This window comes from Salvelinus namaycush, chromosome 22 (assembly GCF_016432855.1).
Source record: "Salvelinus namaycush isolate Seneca chromosome 22, SaNama_1.0, whole genome shotgun sequence".
In the NCBI taxonomy this organism is placed as follows: domain Eukaryota; kingdom Metazoa; phylum Chordata; class Actinopteri; order Salmoniformes; family Salmonidae; genus Salvelinus; species Salvelinus namaycush.
The window spans coordinates 24,437,327-24,456,281 of record NC_052328.1 but is presented as its reverse complement, the minus strand read 5'-3'; the positions used below and the strand labels follow the sequence as shown (position 1 = coordinate 24,456,281).

Sequence of the window (18,955 nt, the reverse complement as noted above, 5' to 3'; positions counted from 1 at the left end):
TCAAGGTGTCTCAGTTCTTAGGTCAATTAGATCAAGGTGTCTCAGTTCTTAGATCAGTTATTAGATCCAGTTTTCTCAGTTCTTAGATCAGTTATTAGTTCCAGGTGTCTCAGTTCTTAGATCAGTTATTAGATCACGGTGTCTCAGTTCTTAGATCAGTTATTAGATCAAGGTGTCTCAGTTCTTAGATCAGTTATTAGATCAAGGTGTCTCAGTTCTTAGATCAGTTATTAGATCCAGGTGTCTCAGTTCTTAGATCAGTTATTAGATCAAGGTGTCTCAGTTCTTAGATCAGTTATTAGATCAAGGTGTCTCAGTTCTTAGATCAGTTATTAGATCCAGGTGTCTCAGTTCTTAGATCAGTTATTAGATCAAGGTGTCTCAGTTCTTAGTTCAGTTCTTAGATCAAGGTGTCTCAGTTCTTAGATCAGTTCTTAGATCAAGGTGTCTCAGTTCTTTAGCTGCCTTGTCCCTCACTATTTCCTCCTCACAATCGTTGTCCCCAGACCCCCTACTTCTGGCCATCAAACTGCTGGGAACCAGAGAATACAGACTATGGTAAGTGTGTCTTAGCAGTAGTGAATAGTTTTACACGATGGAAGGCTGTACAGAGCATTGAATGTAACCATCAACATGATAATATCAAAATGTATTTTATTTGTGTAGCATCTGACATGCAGTACATTGTGGCCCAAATGGCTTTGCAGAAGCAATTGTTCAATTCAATGTGTGAATATATGTATTTGTTTGTAAGTTGCGACAACCCCTCCAGCCATATAGATAGCCGTTTGCATCCTCAAAGCAGCGATGGATGTTGTTAAGACCATTTTACATGCCACATGGTACTCTGGTTATGGAATGACATCAATGTTGTGGCCTAGACTGCAGCTGATGCAGAAAGGGTTTGGCAAAGTAAAAATATTATCTGTAAAACAGCATCTGGTCAACAGTAGTTTTCTCTGTTTTCTGATTGATTTGTTCTTCCTCTGTGTTCTGTGCCCCAGCCGTTTACCTCTGCAAAAGAACAATGCAAAACAAAGCTCGTCTGGAGCTGGCAGACTACGAGGCGGTAGGTCTTCTCTCTTCATTGTCATTGTCTCTGTAGTGTGTTAGCACTAGCATCCTTAACATTGATATCAGCCTGTATATTCATCTCTTTAGTGTGTTAGCACTAGCATCTTTAACATTGATATCAGCCTGTATCTTCATCTCTTTAGTATGTTAGCACTAGCATCTTTAACTTGCCTAGTTTAGTGTTAAGGATGCTAGTGCTATTAGACTAAAGAGATGAAGATACAGGATGATATCAATATTTAGTATTTTTTTATTTAACTTTTATTTAACTAGGCAAGTAAATATGTTAGCACTAGCATCCTTAGCATTGATATCAGCCTGTATCTTCATATCTTTAGTATGTTAGCACTAGCATCCTTAACACTGATATCAGCCTGTATCTTCAAAGTGAAAACCTTTTGTTCTGTTGCTATTATTGTGATATTATATCATGTCATGAGATAAGACAAATCATTATTTGGCTGGATTTACTGTTTGGATTATTTTTGGTTATTGTTGTTTCAGGAGAGCTTAGCGAGGCTACAGAGAGCATTTGCCAGAAAATGGGAGTTCATATTTATGCAAGCAGAAGCACAAGCAAAGTAAGTTTCCAAATGAAACAAATCTACTATGTGTTGATGAGTGTTAAGTTGATCACCACACTCCTACTCATTATAGCGGATGTGCCATCATCTCTTAACTACCATTTCTCAGCAGTTTCCTAATAACACCATATTTTAGGCAGGGGAAGTGTCAAAGAAAAAACATGAATATTACACCAAATATGGTTTTGTGAAAAGACCTAAAAAGTAATTGCTTGTACTGTGTATCCTTTGTCCTCAGAGTTGACAAGAAAAGAGATAAGATTGAGAGGAAAATTCTCGATAGTCAAGAAAGAGCGTTTTGGGATGTGCACAGACCAGTGGTGAGTTTATTGAGCTTTTAAAATCTCATGCTACAAGAGTTACACTATCTCCATAACATAAAACCTAGCTACAAGGTTTGGCCAAATTTTCCTCTGGAGAATACAGCTAACTGGAGCCTAACATGCTGACCAAACCGGACGCGTGCGTGCGTCCGTGTCACGGATCCCTCCGGAACTTTCATTAGGCACACCTGTCCCCTGTTCCCACTGATTATGTCACGCCCTGACCTTAGAGAGCCTTTTTATTTCTCTATTTGGTCAGGTCAGGGTGTGATTAGGGTGGGCATTCTAGTTTTTCGTTTTCTATGTTGGCCTGGTATGGTTCCCAATCAGAGGCAGCTGTCTATCGTTGTCTCTGATTGGGGATCACATTTAGGCAGCCTTTTACCACCTGTTGTTTGTGGGATCTTGTTTTGTGTAGTGCCTGTTAGCCCTGCATTTGCTTCACGTTTCGTTTCTATCTGTATTTTGTTTTGGTGATTTTCATTTATTAAAATATTATGTGGAACTCTACGCACGCTGCGCCTTGGTCCAATCATTCAAACGATCGTGGCAGATTAGTACTTGTATAAGTGTGCCCTTTGGATTCCATTGGGCTGTTGATTATTGTTACAATGTCCGTTGGTGCATGTGAGTACCTGTGCTGTGTATTTTGGCTTTCGTGCCATTGTGGATTGTGCAGATGATTACGGGTCTCGTCCCGTGTGTTAATCATTGTGCGCATGTGTTATTTATTCGAGGTACTCCTCGCTCTTTTATTTTGGGTTTCTACCCTGTGTTTTGTGTTTGTTTGGTCTTCGTCCCTGTACCTTTACACGGCACGTGTAATTTGGGGCTTAATAAAAACCCATATTACGCATTCCTGCGTCTGTCTCCCGATCCTTCATGCCAACGTGACAGTCTGCCATCGCGTGCACGTTGATTTTGTTCACCCACACCAGAAGCGATCAGGACATCAAAACAAACTCGAAACCAATTATATTAATTTGGGGACAGGTCAAAAAGCATGAACCATTTATGGCAATTTAGCTAGCTAGCTTGCCGTTGCTAGCTAATTTGTCCTGGGATATAAACATTGGGTATTTTAACTGAAATGCACAAGTTCCACTACTCCCGACAATTAATCCACACATAAAACAGTAAACCGAATTCATTTCTCCTCATCTCTCCTCCTTCCTTCAGGCTTCTTTTTCTTCTTTGGACTTTATATGACGGTTGGCAACCAATTTTATGGTGCATTACTACAACCGACTGGAGTGTGGACCTCAGTTAATCTTTCAATCACCCACGTGGGTATATGCTCCTAAAAACCAATGAGGAGATTGGAGAGGCCGAACTTGCAGCGCGTTGATCGTCACAAATAGAACCAATTTCTATTTTAGCACCTGGCCATGCAGACGCTCGCTGACGCGACGTGAGCGGTGTGGTCAGCATGTAAGGGATTGATTCAATCTGTATCACTTAACTGCAACGCAATAGCGCGATTGAAATGTTAAGTTCATTTCCGATTGAGTGGAGATATGTAGCATTTACCGTGATTGCAGTCTCCACCATCGCAGAACATTGCCTTTAAATTTCAATCGCTCTATAGCGCTTAACTTCCGCAATACGGATTGAATCGAGCCCCTAACTTAGTATTTCTGTTTGTGGATATTGTTGTGTATTGTCATGCATACCATGCTCAGAAATATCCATTGTCAAAAACCTACGTTGATCTTAACTTAGAAATTCAAAATACATGGCATGGATTTTTTTTTATTAGATGATTTTTGTAAATGTTAAAGAACTTAACCTGTGCTTTCTTCAGACTACAAAGCAATTTATTTCTCTATTCAATGTGAATAATGTTCAATGTGAATAATGTTTAATATGAATAACGTGAGGGGTTTGGATAATCGTACAACTTTTTGCTTGGTAAAGGCAGAGCTTTTTGTCTTTCTTCTTTGCCTGCCGTATTATCAAAATGTTATTATTGTACCGTCAATTCCTAAAAAATTATGTATTCACCTGCAGCTCTCCAGTGGTCTTTATGACCTCATCATCCATTCAGACACACTTCCTTCTTAGTAATATCTTCCACTAGGGAATGGAGCCGCTTCCCTGGAAAAATCCAGCTCCATGAGCTTAATTGGAAAATAATAGGATCAATTCATGCATGCTTGGAACATTATAATCAGGTTCCTTTCTGATTTCACAGCAGCCTCGTCAAACCAATTAGCCACCGTGGTCCTGGAGGATACCTTAATTGTGCCCCTTGTTTGATCATGCAGGACGCACAGACAATATGTTTTACATTAATATTTTACTAGATCATGTTTGACTGAGTGTGTAGCAAAGTGCAATAGAAGAAGCTGGTTTTCTGGGTTCCCTAAACAGTCCTACCCGAGTTGCTCGGGAATCAATAGGAAGAAGCAGAGAATGCTCCCTGAAGGGCTTGTTTTTCTTCTGTTCATTTCTGTTGCTCTCCAGCCCGGATGTGTAAACACAACAGAAGTTGACATAAAGAAGTCCTCCAGAATGAAAAATCCCCAAAAGACAAGAAAGGTGACTTTTTCTATAAATCCATGAATTCTGAATAACAGGTCAACTGAAACACTGAGTTTGGGTGGGTTCTGATTGTCTCTCTGTCTCAGTCAGTATATGGGCCTCAGAATGATGTGCGAACCCACAGCCCCACCCACACCCCTGCCCCAGAGGCCAAGCCAGCCACAGAGGAGCAGCTACAGGACCAGGTAATGTAGAAGCTGCTGGACTTCCAGGGTAGTTTCTCTTGCATTGCAAAATGTATGTTTGGAAGGAAACTGTTCTTTCCAAATGTACATTTAAGATGGCAACACTGTTACTGTCTTGTCAGTTCGACCAGTTTCCAGAAATTCACAAAATATTGTTTCCCCATGTTGTTCCAGATCAATTATTGGGGAGGGCAATTAGACAGACATCGACTGAAAATGTCCAAAGTGGCTGAGAGGTGAGCGAAGTTCTCCGTCTCTTCATTCTTCCCCCCATTAATCCCTTCATGAACTCTCTAAAACTTAATGTAGCCAGCAATTAAGAGCTTAGACAACCTTGAAAAGTGTTTAGCCCAAACAATACCTGCTGTGTATCATCAGCACTAAGGCTAATTGTCATTTCTTGTGCTGTTATGTAACACTGAACAGAGATTCCCATTCTCAGCTGCCTGGGTTACTCACTATTGTGTTAAAGCAACGATACTGCATCACTTCCTGCTATCTTCGAAGATCAAATACTGTGTAGCATTGATGTTAGTCATATCCTGAGTTCCCCAGGCCGCACGATACATTGTCACGTTTTCTGTAGACTCTACCTGCCTAAACTGAAGAGTAAGGTGTCTTTCTTCACAGTTTGTTGGCCTATACAGAGCAGTATGTGGAATATGACCCCTTCATCACGTCGACCGACCCCTCCAACCCCTGGATCTCAGATGACACCGCAGTATGGGAGCTGGAGGCTAGGTGTGTCTTTTTCAAGTTTATTATTAAATCTCTGTGGTTATTCTGTGTTGATTTACACTGGTACAAGTAGTAAGTGGTACCAGTAAATGATTTGTGAGTTGCTCTGGATCAGACCATCTCCTGAGGGATGTCAGGTAGTAATAAAAGTATTTGTAGCTGTGTAATGTGGACTGTGTACTGTTAACTGTTCACTGAGGTTTTCCCTCTGTACACTGTGATGTCTGACTGCGTGTGTCTCTCCCTAGTAAGGAGCCAGGTCAGCAGAGGGTGAAGAGGTGGGCGTTCGGCATCAACGAGGTTCTCAAGGATCAGGTGGGGAGGGAGCAGTTCCTCAAGTTCCTGGAGTCTGAGTTCAGCTCAGAGAACCTGAGGTAGGGGATACAGTGCATACACACACACACACACACACACACACACACACACACACACACACACACACACACACACACACACACACACACACACACACACACACACACACACACACACACACACACACATTTAACGCACGTACACCCCCACATGCACACACTCTCACTTCTTTTCTCTCACACACAATCATAACCTATCCTTGCACTTCATTCACGCTTCCTGTACTTCCTCTTCTGGTACTTGTCTGAACTGTTTTGCCCAGAGCTAATCTTCAGGTCAATCTGGTAATGTAACTAAGTGAGTGTTGTTATTATCTAACAAAGTCAGAGGTGGAATTTAACACCCAATTGGTCACATTAATTACCCTAAAATTAGATGTGATGTTATCACCATTAGAGGACATAACTGAGCACTGAATTTATATTTCAGACAAATATTTTCAGACAAAACCTTTGCAGTACATATCCAGAAATTCCTATAAGAAACCATGTTGGGAAATGGCTTATCCTGGACAAGACATGCACAAGCATTCACACGTACAATATGTTGCTTGTCCTATATTAGCCTAAAGAGTGATAGAGAAAGACAAACATAGAGGGGTTCAAGTGATCATGTTTATAGTTAAAGAGAAAATCCACTCAAAATTATATTTTGGTATTTTTTAATTAGTTCACTGTTGATACAGTCCCAAAATGTTTTGCATGTCTATCAAGGCACAAGGCGAGACCCAGATACAGACACAGGAGGCAGATGGTTGGAGTCTTACAATGCTTATTAATCCAAAAAGGGGTAGGCAAGAGAATGGTTGTGGACAGGCAAAAGGTCAAAACCAGTTCAGAGTCCAATAGGTACTGAAGGGCAGGCAGATTCAAGGTCAGGGCAGGCAGGATGATCAGGCAGGCGGGAAAGTAGTCCAGAGTCAGGCAGTGGTCAAAACCAGGAAGACTAGCAAAAGAGAATAGAAAAGGAGTACGGGGAAAAACACGCTGGTTGACTTGACTAAACATACAAGACGAACTGGCACAGAGAGACAGGAAACACAGGGATAAATACACTGGGGAAAATAAGCGACACCTGGAGGGGGTGGAGACAATCACAGAACAGGTGAAACAGATCAGTGCGTGACAATGTCAGCAGTCAAGTTTTCAAGATACTGGACTTTCAAGAAGCAAAGTGTCACCGGCCACATGATGATGATGATGATGATGATGCCAAATACAACTGTGTTATTCCCTGCCCCCATATTGTGTCCTGCAGGTTCTGGCTAGCGGTCCAGGAGGTAAAGAAGAGGCCCATCCGGGAGGTCCCGACCCGGGTTCAGGAGATCTGGCAGGAGTTCCTGGCCTCTGGAGCTCCCAGTGCCATCAACGTTGACTCAAAGAGCTATGACAAGACCACCCAGAACGTCAAGGACCCTGGACGCTATGCCTTTGAGGACGCACAGGTAACACTGTCGTAATATGTTAGTGAACTGTAGGGTAATTATAGGCAGGTTACTGACTTATGCCTGTAGTGTGTTTGGGATATCAGCTGGATAAGCTACTGTACTGTTGAGTACATTTGTGTCCACAGACAGTTACAACGTGACCATCACTGTGGTTGAACCATTTCCTTGTGGTTGACAGGATCACATCTTCAAGCTGATGAAGAGTGACTCCTACAGCCGCTTCATCCGTTCCAGTGCCTACCAGGAGCTGCTACAGGCCAAGAAAAAGGTAAGGTCTTCAAAGAATAAACATGGCTGTGTACACTGCTGTTCTCTGACCTGCCCTGCCTAGGACCTGGAACAATGACATTGGTGCCTCCAGCAGTGAAGGAATAACTACTGTAGCAGCATTTTCACATGCAAAGAAAATGCCTCATAAGGTGTCTGAACTGTAACGATGGTTGTGATAATGGGGTAATTAAGCAATAAGGCCTGAGGGAGTGTGGTATATGGCCAATATACCACGGCTAAGGGCTGTTCTTAAGCACGATACAAAGCGGAGTGCCTGGATACACTCCTTTGTTGTGGTATATTGGCCATATACCACAAACCCTCGAGGTGCCTTATTGCTATTATAAACTGGTTCCCAACGTAATTAGAGCAGTTAAAGTAAATGTTTTGTCTTACCCTTGGTATACGGTCTGATATACCAGGGCTATCAGCCAATCAGCATTCAGGGCTCGAACCAGCCAGTTTATAATTAACATGATAGTTCATTCATGATTTTCTATGATTTGGCTTATGTTTTGTGTTATGTCACGTATCACTGTATAATTCTCATCATAATCACATCAGCATATCCTTATCTTCGCTATTATTTTTCAAAGGGCCTCTCCTCACAGTTTAGTTTGTTTCCCATTAGTTCACTTTTTGGTTTCAGCTCTGTCCTTCTTTTCTGGCTTTCCCTTTCTTTTTCGTCTTTTTTTTGTTAAGTATGGAGGCATTCAGGACCGCAGAACTTCATTTGAGAAATTCACTCGAAATGTGGTAAGAGGACATGGGTTTTTCTGGTCGACCAACGGGCCTGTTCAGATAAAGCGTATCCACTGCTTTATCACTCTCTCCTTCCCTCCCTCACCTCCCCTGGACACGGGCATGGTGACGTTTCATGACCATCTTTTTCAGGGCCTTGTCAACATGTACTGTGCCTCACCTTTCCTTCCCTTTTGACTTTTATGTTGCAGTTATAGCACCAAGTAAGCTTTTCTAAGACTTTGTTAAAGGAATTATTGTGTTTCATTTGAGAAATTAGCCTATACAGTGTCTTCAGAAAGTATTCATACCCCTTGATTTATTCCACATTTCGTTGTGTTACAGCCTGAATTGTTGCAAACAGGATGCATGTTTTGGAATATTTTTATTCTGTTCTGTCAATTAGGTAAGTATTGTAGATAACTACAATATTGTTGATCCATCCTCAGTTTTCTCCTATCGCAGCCATTAAACTCTAACTGTTTTAACGTCACCATTGGTGAAATCCCTGAGTGGTTTCCTTTCTCTCCGGCAACTGAGTTAGGAAGGACGCCTGTATCTTTACAGTGACTGGGTGTCTTGAGACACCATTAATAACTTCACCACGCTCAAAGGGATATTCAATGTCTGCTTTTTTTTTTTTTTTTTACCCATCTACCAATAGGTGCCCTTTTCCGAGAGGCATTGAAAAACCTCCCTGGTCTTTGTGGTTGAATCTGTGTTTGAATTTCACTGCTCGACTGAGGGAGCTTACAGATAATTGTATGTGTGGGGAACAGAGATGAGGTAGTCATTCAAAAAATCATGTTAAACTCTATTATTGCACACAGAGTGAGTCAATGCAACTTATTATGTGACTTGTTAAGGACATTTTTACTCCAGAATTTATTTAGGCTTGCCATAGCAAAGGGGTTGACTACTTATTGACTCAAGACATTTCAGTTTTTTGTTTAATTCATTTGTAAACATTTCTAAAAACATAATTCCACTTTGACATTATGGGGTATTGTGTAGTCCAGTGACAAAAAATCTCAATCTAATCCATTTTAAATGCAGGCTGTAACACAACAAAATGTGGAAAGAAATCAATGGGTGTGAATACTTTCTGAAAGGCACTGTATATTTCATGATTAACTGATTAATCAGATGTTAATTAATAAACAAATATTTATTCAACAATGGTAGTTAGACATTCATCATTCCATTTCAAGACTTAGATGCAATAGGAGCACAAGTATATCTGGATATAACCTACACATATTGGTTTATTATTCTTGTGAAATCATGTTTTTGTGTAGTTTGATACACAATGTTGCATTTGTTAACTCCTCTGAAATTTAAGGCTGGATTTAATCCGTATCGCAGAAGATCCGCGTTAAAATGTAAAGGTAATTTCCTTGAGCCCACATACAGTTGAAGTCGGAAGTTTACATACACCTCAGCCAAATACAGTTAAACTCAGTTTTTCACAATTCCTGACATTTAATCCTAGTACAAATTCCCTGTTTTAGGTCAGTTAGGCTCACTACTTTATTTTAAGAATGTGAAATGTCAGAATAATAGCAGAGAGAATTATTTATTTCAGCTTTTATTTCTTTCATCACATTCCCTGTGGGTCAGAAGTTTACATCCACTTGGTAGCATTGCCTTAAAATTGTTTAACTTGGGTCAAACGTTTTGGGTAGCCTTCCACAAGCTTCGCACAATAAGTTGGGTGAACTGAGTCAGGTTTGTAGGCCTCTTTGCTCATTCTGCCCACACATTTTCTATAGGATTGAGGTCAGGGCTTTGTGATGGCCACTCTAATACCTTGACTTTGTTGTCCTTAAGCCATTTTGCCACAACTTTGGAAGTATGCTTGGGGTTATTGTCCATTTGGAAGACCCATTTGCGACCAAGATTTAACTTCCTGACTGAGGTCTTGAGATGTTGCTTCAATATATCCACATACTTTTCCCGTCCTCACGAAGCCATCTATTTTGTGATGTGCACCAGTCCGTCCTGCAGCAAAGCACCCCCACAACATAATGCTGCCACCCCCGTGCTTCACGGTTGGGATAGTGTTCCTCGGCTTGCAAGCCTCCCCCTTTTTCCTGCAAACATAACGATGGTCATTATGGCCAAACAGTTCTATTTTGTTTCATCAGACCAGAGGACATTTCTCCAAAAAGTAAGATCTTTGTCCCCATGTGCAGTTGCAAACCTGGCTTTGGCTTTTTTATGGCGGTTTTGGAGCAGTGGCTTCTTCCTTGCTGAGCGGCCTTACATGTTATGTCAATATAGGACTCGTTTTACTGTGAATATAGATACTTTTGTACCTGTTTCCTCCACATCTTCACAAGGTCCTTTGTTGTTATTCGGGGATTGATTTGCACTTTTCGCACCAAAGTACGCTCATCTCTAGGAGACAGAACGCATCTCCTTCCTAAGCGGTATGACGGCTGCATGGGCTCATGGTGTTTATACTTGCCTACTATTGTTTGTACAGATGAACGTGGTACCTTCAGGCATTTGGAAATTGTTCCCAAGGATGAACCAGACTTGTGGAGGTCTGCAATTTTTTTTCTGAAGTCTTGGCTGATTTCTTTTGATTTTCCATGATGTCAAGCAAAGAGGCACTGAGTTTGAAGGTAGGCCTTGAAATACATCCACAGGTACAGGTCTCCAATTGACTCAAATGATGTCAATTAGCCTAACAGAAGCTTCTAAAGCCATAACATAATTTTCTAGAATTTTCCAAGCTGTTTAAAGGCACAGTCAACTTAGTATGTAAACTTCTGACCCACTGGAATTGTGATACAGTGAATTATAAGTGAAATAATCTGTCTGTAAATAATTGTTGGAAAAATTACTTGTGTCATGTACAAAGTAGATGTCCTAACCGATTTGCCAAAACTATAGTTTGTTAACAAGACATTTGTGGAGTGGTTGAAAAACGAGTTTTAATGACTCCAACCTAAGTGTATGTTAACTTCCGACTTCATCTGTATGCAGCGTTTACTGTGAATGCAGTCTCCGCGAACGTGGGAACATTGCCTTTAAATTTCAATTAAGTTCTAAAGTGGATCTTCCGTGATGCTTCTGCAATGCAGATTGAATCCAGCTTTTAGAGGAGTCAGCTGAGCTGTTAGAGGACAGAGGCATGTGACCTCTCCTGCATGTCTCACACTTTGGTCCCTGAAACCAACCTGCCAAAATGTCCTCCCTCATTCTGTGTTCTCTCCTTGTCCCCACAGAAAAGTAAGAACTTGTTTTGAAGGATTTTACATCCAGGTAATAATTTCAAAACTCAGTGCAGAGTGTTACAGTATATTGCATGTGGTTGCTCATCTCACTGACTTTCATCCTCTCTGTGTTCTCCCTCACATTTTTGCATGGAGAGAGCTCTTTTGACAGCTCTTGATGTAAACTGTATTCAATGAGTGAACTTTACTCAGATGAAGGAACCTACAGCATGTCTGACATACAGTATAACACAATAACACAGTATGATGCAAAATCATGTTGTACACTTGATGCCCATAGGATGTCAGTATAATCCAGACATTACGCACTTTCATATTCCGACCAGGTAGAACTCTCACTCTGCACAGACATTTCCACACGCTAGATTACAGGAAGATATTAGAGTGGATCTTAGATTACAGTAGACAATTGATCTTATTCTCCTTCTTTCTCTTTCTCCATCCCTCTTCTTCTCCCAGGGGAAATCCCTTACATCAAAGAGGCTGACCAACCTTGTGCCATCATGCTAAAATACAGCCACTCTGCAATATAGAGGAGGACCATTTCTACGTCATTTCTACGTCATTTCTACGTCATCGCCATCTGCTTTCCACTCAGACGATGAGCTGGGCAGTACATCAGATGTTGCATGTCCAAGGAGAAGGCTTGTTATTTCTTTTACCTGATCTATATCTACTATTGGCGAGGACATTCATTTTGGGACAGGTAGGCATTTTAGGACAGACATTGAGACTGGATAATGCCTTTACAGAAAGTCAGTGTCCAGTTACTTCCACCATATCTGATGGACACGCGTGTTCCTCTCCAGCTGAGCTAATGATGTCAGAAAGAAACGACAGCTTAACAGTAAAATCGAATCACAATATTATTATTATACATACAGTTCACGATCTGTAATCACACCTACTTTTGTCACGCTAAGGGAAGTGTTGTGCAGTATGCATATATATAAATTATTATGTTTATTTTGCATTGCTTTTATTGCACTACAGTAATTAGCACAGTTTTCATTACATGTGTAAAGTCTCATTCAAGCTGCTGTCTTTTGTCTTCTGTAGAACGCACTTCTTTGTTACTCTCTCCTGCATTTATTTTTATACCATATTTAAAGACACTTAAAAATGTATTAAAGTTGTCCCTTTATCTGTTTTTACTGTCCTGGTAATGAATCAATACATGTTGTAATGACTAGCAAGGAGTAGATGAACATACTGATCTGGAGTCATTGTTATAGCTCATGATTATTCTCACTGATCTGTCTGCTCAGGGCACAGACTGTCATCTGCAGTTTAGGTGTTGCCACTAGATGGTGGTAGATTTAACAGAGCATAACATACTGTAGTTTTGGGTATCCGTTAGATAAGAACTGGTCTTCGCTTATTTTACTATAATTTAAGGGAATAAGTTGTACATTTGCGAAAAATAATGCTTTGTTTGTTGATTTTGTTCAAATGTGTTATTTGTTAGCAATTTAGACATTTATTATACTGTACAAAATATGCTACCACAAAAAGTAAGGGCTCTATTCAATCCGTATCGAGGAAGTTCAGCGTTAGTGTGATTAAAATTTAAAGGCAATTTCCCCGTTTTAGCGGAGACTGCATTCCCGGTAAACGCTGCGTATGTCTGCTCAATCAGAAATTACCTTTACATTTCTAGAGCGCTAAGGGCTCGATTCAATCAGTAGCGCTGAAGATCTGCTTTATAGCGCGATTGAAATTGAAAGGTCATTTCCGATTGAGCCGACATATGCAGCATTTACCGTGAATGCAATTTCCACGAAAGGCAGGAACATTGCCTATGTCGCACTATATCGCATCAGAGCGTGGGTGTTCTGCCCTACGAAGTGAATTGAGCCCTAAGGCTTAATGGCGAATATCACTAACAGAGTTTTACAAAACATAACCTTGTCAGTTCAGGCCAGTCAGTATATTTAAGCCATGAGAAACCATGACTTAAGATATTAGTCATAGTATGGACAAAGACTGAGGCTTGAATTCAGCTGCTATAGTTTCCTGCTATTCTCTACTGGTAGGATCAAATGGTAATTGTTTAGACAGTGAAGTTTTTTTTGCGGATGTTTCAGATCTTTGACGGTGAATGACAGCCAGTGTTTGTTGTCTCAGTTCCAGTTCCCAGAACATCATTGTCTTTCTTCTTTATACCTAAACCAAAATAATGGGAATGGCAATTTCAAAGGGTCCTGTTGACATGTGAGTAGGCAGGAGTAAGAATGATTTATGGATTATGTGATTTCACACACCCATGTTTGGGAAAAAGGAACAATGTGTTGTGGTCTTATGAGAGTCTCAGAGAGAGCTGAGATGGATGTGTCAGATAAAAGTTTCCTTGAACTGGTCTTTGTTTCTTTGGTGGTGTGTGTTGAAGGCTTTCAGTGGTACTGGAACACCTAATCATTGAACCCACCTCGTGGCCAAGGGAGAAGAAAGGTGGATAGGTGGAGAGAGAGAGAGAGAGAGAGATTAGTATGAAAGTGAGGGAGAGGCAGGGAAAGTGAGGGAGGAAATTGCGTGAAGGGGGCGATAGTGGGAGAGCAAGAGGGATTTGGGGTTTCAGAGTACGAGAGGGAGTGATAGAGTGAAGAAGGGAAGAGGGAGTGAGCAAGACTGACAGGGGATTCCAAGAGTGGAGAGTCAGCAGTGAGTATGTTTGTGGAAAGAGGAGGGAGGATAAGTATGCAGAGAAACAGAGAGGGTATGGGTGAGAGGTGAGGCTTGGTTTGATTCATGTTGTGATCAGAGCCAATAGAAAGCCCCCATCTATGTCTAGGGGGAAGCAGAAGTGAGACTCCAAACCCAGCTGGAAACACACAGAGACACCGAACTAGAATACTGAGACACAGAAACCCAATGGCATAGAAAGACAGATTACAAAGAGAGGAGAAAGAGATATGTACATATTTTGAGATAAATATGGATTATTAATAAACTCAAAGATACAGACTCAGTGGAGAGAAACAGGACCACAGACCTTGGGACACTCAGCTGAAAGTCCACCTCAGGAACCCCTGCTGTTCCAATGGAAACCAACACCAGGATTCCCTCTACAGGACCAGTAAGGGTGGACAGCTACCCCTAACTGAGACAGGGTCACCCCACTGTCCTGGGACACGGTGGCAAGAGGTACAGTCACTGTCTTCCTCCTTCTGTTCATACAGTAGTCTTGGTGGCTGGTCAGTTATTCAGGCTGGAGAGCAACAGGTATAGAGGGTGAGATTCAATCACAGGAAGCATTTTCCTGAATGTTTATGGAAGTGAGTGCTTTCAGTGAGTTAATGGATGTGTGGGTGATTGTTGATTTGGCTAATGAATGAAAGACTGTATTAGTGATAAATGATTTGGCGTGTGTAGATGTGGGGGAAGCTATAGCATTAAGGTAAGAATGTAACTTTGTGTCACAGTGTAAATCCATCAGTGTGTAAGAGAGACTGTAGCCTTGTTTATACCTGGTGCTAACATGGGTCCTTGGCCTGATCTTGTCTAAATTCTGATTGTGCCCACATTTCCAGAAATGTGTCTACAAATGGTATTAAAATGTGTCTGTTATCCATCCACTGTGTCTGCATTGTGACCAGATTTCCTGGTCCCTTCCTTTACGCACATTTCACAGATATTCTTTCAAAATAATATGTATTTATTCATTGTAAGATACATAGTGATGTAGTCAGTCAATAGTGCCACCTGTCAATGCTTTCAGAGAGCGGAATAATAATGATTTAAATGGTTTCTCTGTCCAGATCTGTCTACACTTGTAAGATATCCAGACACCATGCATGTCTGACTTCCTCTAGAGGTGGACAGGATGATCTGATCACAATCAGATCACGATGTGTCTTTTGATTGTCTACACCTGTCTAAAAATGTGGGCACAATCAGAATGTGGAAAATATCAGGAATAATTATGCAAGTTAGAAGCAGGTATTAACGGGACTTGTGAATATGTGAGAGACAGATTAATTACATGTGTGGGTGAGAGTTTACGTGTGTAAGCGTTGTGTGAGTAGTGAGCTTGGCTTCTGATCCGAATCACCGCTCTGGTGACGGCTCCACCTTGGACTGATAGCTCTGATTCCAAAGAGGATTTAGGCAGGACACATCTTTGTCCTAATATAAACCCTTTGATATAAACGCTTCCCCACACTCTATTTCCAGTTTAATCCAAAGAGCTCTTTGTTAATTAATATTAGATTTAAATTTCCGAACACTGTGTGTTTGTAATATTGGAACAATGCATTTAGCATGCTATTCACCTGCTATTCGTTCAGGGTGGAAATCTAAGAAATGAAGGTGTGTCTACAGATGAACCATATTTTGATATAATTCCTTCATAATTCCACCGCCTTTACAAGCAAATGAAACCATGAATAACGTCGAGCGAACCTGCCGGTTCCAAGTGGAAAAAGCCTTTACTTTGCGATTGAAATAACATTCTCGTTGCACTGCAATTTATACGTGTTTAAGAGCTATTGTTAAGAGCTAAATGAGTATGAGTACACCCAAGCTGTAGGTTTCTTTTAGACCTGAATCTGCCGAGTTGATTTTTTGAATTTCTCATTTTTATTTTACAATTTGTATCATACTAAATATTAGCCATTATTGGGAGCCACCATCAGTAATACCCACATACATTTATAACTGTCACTTTAGTGTTCGTTTTCTTCAATTTGTAGTTTACATTTTGCATCATTCCATTCCGTTGACCTTTCTTTTCTCTGTCATGTCCAAGTTGTTCCTGAGGGTCGCTATTAGTGCATCATATTAGGATGACGTTGTGCAGTAATTTGGAACATGTAGCCTATTTGAATCATTATGGAACTCAGACCACACCTACTGTAGCAGGTTCAACCTGGAGCCTGACGCACAGTTCACAACGACTGGACGGTTGATATACAGTTCCATGATTAGTGAGGATTAGGGTAGATTTATAGGATGATTATTATTGTTCAACCCCTACTGGGGGGTCAGGTGCTTTCGGAAGATGGGCAGGGATTCTGCTGTCCTAGCTTAACCGGGAAGCTAGTTCCACCATTGAGGTACCAGGACAGAGAAGAGCTTGGACTGGGCTGAGCGGGAGCTGCCATCCCGTAGGGTTGGGAGGGCCAAGAGGCCAGAGGTGGCAGAAATACTGTGTACCTAATTAAAGATACACAGTATTTAAAGGGACGGCTTACGATAAATGTACTGAAAACCCTATTGAATGAAAACTCCTAGAGAAAATGTGTTGGCAAACGATTGGGAGTGTTTTCAGCAGTTGAATTACATTTATCCAGCGTGCGCAAGGGAACAACGCCTGCAAAGCCCGTTACTCAACTTCATAAGGTAATACCAACTGGTGAGAAGTGGGTAGGAAAGGCGTGCGTGAGAAAGGCGTAATTTCCTAAATTAGAATCGGGCCCTATATGAGCCACGTTACAATTCCCACCATGTGGGTTAACCCTATTGGTGCGATGTGTAGGGTGTTAGACTTTCAGGCCAGCAAGCCGGGTTTACTTCCCTGCCCGGTCATTCTCTACAATATGTTGCTCTCACTCTGTGTGTGTACTGTTAAGTGCGTGGTAAATATCTCTACTAATAACGAGGGGGATGGAGAGCAAAGTGCCTCTCCTAACTGCTGGAGACTTGGAGACCAGTAGAGCATCTCTCAGCTGGCAGTAATTATGAAAATGGATTGTGGTGACAAATGGCTGTCCAAACAGCTCAGGGGCATGTTGGCGTTGGACACATTCAACCCAAGCTCCTCAAAATGGACATTTTCACAGTTAATGAGCCAGAGGAGGACAGTTTGGGGAAATGCAAGCCACAAATGGAGATAATGACTTCTAATATAATTGCCTTCATGTAAAAACACAGCGTTTTGTTTTCTGTGTGTGAGCTTTTGCCTGTTGAATTGAATACAATAATTGACGTCAGTTATCCTGTTCTTGTCATTGCTAACACTTTATCTCAGGGCCCATGTGGAAGGTACGGCTTTGAGCTTATTGACTGAATAATTAGCAGATTGCATTATTGAAGAACCCTTGGCCTAACATGGTTGATCTGCTACGATAGAGACGCTGGTACTTTGGTGCAGACGGAAAGTTCATCCAAGTGTAGCCGCCCACTGCGGTCAGTAAAGCTCAAGTTGCCATTGGCAATTCTTACTCTGGGAGATGGCTATCCCAGTTTTGTTTTTGGAGTCCATTATTTGTAGACCTGAGGTCTGAGACGGTTCATTCAAGCGTATAGAGCCTGGTATTTGTGGTTGTGATACAACATGCAGTGGCCCTGTAAGTGGACAGATAGCATGGTCCAGTTCAGCTCTGTCTCACCGATAATACAAAAACCACAGTCTCCCTCCGGCTCAGACTCTATGATGATTGGTGAGAGAGAGAGTCAGGGGGGTGGATGAGGGGGGCCGCAAGCAGTAAAGTCAGGGCTAAAGAGTTTGTTTTGTTTTCTAACAGTCTCTCTGTACACTATCATTATCCCCCCACTTCCCCCCCAACCTCCAAACCGCAATTTGTCTTGCTGGGAGATTGATGACGATAGCTGGCAGGGTCGTCTGTATCATACTTAGGCAAAGTTTGGAAGTGGAGAAGGACTGAAGCACTGACTGTATAACATATCTGTCATCTGCTGTGTACACAGTCAGGATATCCCTCCAACCCCTAGGGCCTTTAAACTCACCAGACCTGGGCTAGTCTTCTTAACTAATGAAGGGGAAATAGAGAGGGAAAACTTTGCAGGAAGCCCACTGTGTTGGATTGAGTTCATCCATTCTGATCAGTAGTCACTGGACGTTTTTAGGGACAAATGCATTTGTTTAACTGGTGAGTAGATCATTGAATGATGGAGGAGGGTCATGACATTGAGATGCAGTGGGGACAGAAGGAAACATCATCATTACGTTTGACACTGTGTGGTCAAGTGTGTGTGTGTGTAAGAGATGTGTCCTTATGATAGAGTTGAGCCAGACTTAGTCGTGCGTAACTTGAACTTTCACAGAAATCTCCTACTGACATCAATGCATGAATTATGTAAACATTCTTATCACACATCAGTTGCTCTGGAAGACACTGAAGAGGTGAAGTTTAAATCCCCCTTGTCCTTCTCATGACCACCATCATCCATCATCCATTCAGTCCTCTTCTCTAAACCCTTCACCATCCTCATAGTTCCTGGGTATACCAGTACCTAGCCCCCCACCATCCTCATGGTTCCTCAGTACCTAGCCCTCCACCATCCTCATGGTTCCTGGCTCGGCTGTTCTATAATTCATTACTTTCTGATCATAGACACAGCTGCCCAATAGATTACTGTGAACATTGGGACAGTTTCATTGAGACAGAGAGGTTAACAGGGCAGAGCGCCATGACCCAGGGTCAAGAGCAGAAACTAAACAGAGACAGAAATCCAAAGTGGATCATGA

At 41.6% G+C, this 18,955-nt stretch overlaps 1 protein-coding gene across 1 annotated transcript in view; it reads left to right on the top strand.

Moving 5' to 3' along the window:
• The window catches only part of LOC120017945 (regulator of G-protein signaling 7-like), a 35,111-nt gene extending 22,441 nt beyond the window's left edge, over nt 1–12,670 (top strand). Inside the window, exons 5-17 of the mRNA XM_038960904.1 lie at nt 507–558; nt 1,005–1,069; nt 1,579–1,655; nt 1,897–1,978; nt 4,448–4,522; nt 4,612–4,710; nt 4,885–4,946; nt 5,341–5,451; nt 5,697–5,822; nt 7,081–7,267; nt 7,449–7,538; nt 11,518–11,554; nt 11,986–12,670. Coding sequence (XP_038816832.1) covers nt 507–558; nt 1,005–1,069; nt 1,579–1,655; nt 1,897–1,978; nt 4,448–4,522; nt 4,612–4,710; nt 4,885–4,946; nt 5,341–5,451; nt 5,697–5,822; nt 7,081–7,267; nt 7,449–7,538; nt 11,518–11,538 — 1,047 coding nt within the window. The 3' untranslated portion in view covers nt 11,539–11,554; nt 11,986–12,670. The remainder of the gene's footprint in view (nt 1–506; nt 559–1,004; nt 1,070–1,578; nt 1,656–1,896; nt 1,979–4,447; nt 4,523–4,611; nt 4,711–4,884; nt 4,947–5,340; nt 5,452–5,696; nt 5,823–7,080; nt 7,268–7,448; nt 7,539–11,517; nt 11,555–11,985) is intronic.
• Nucleotides 12,671–18,955: the final 6,285 nt, after the last annotated feature.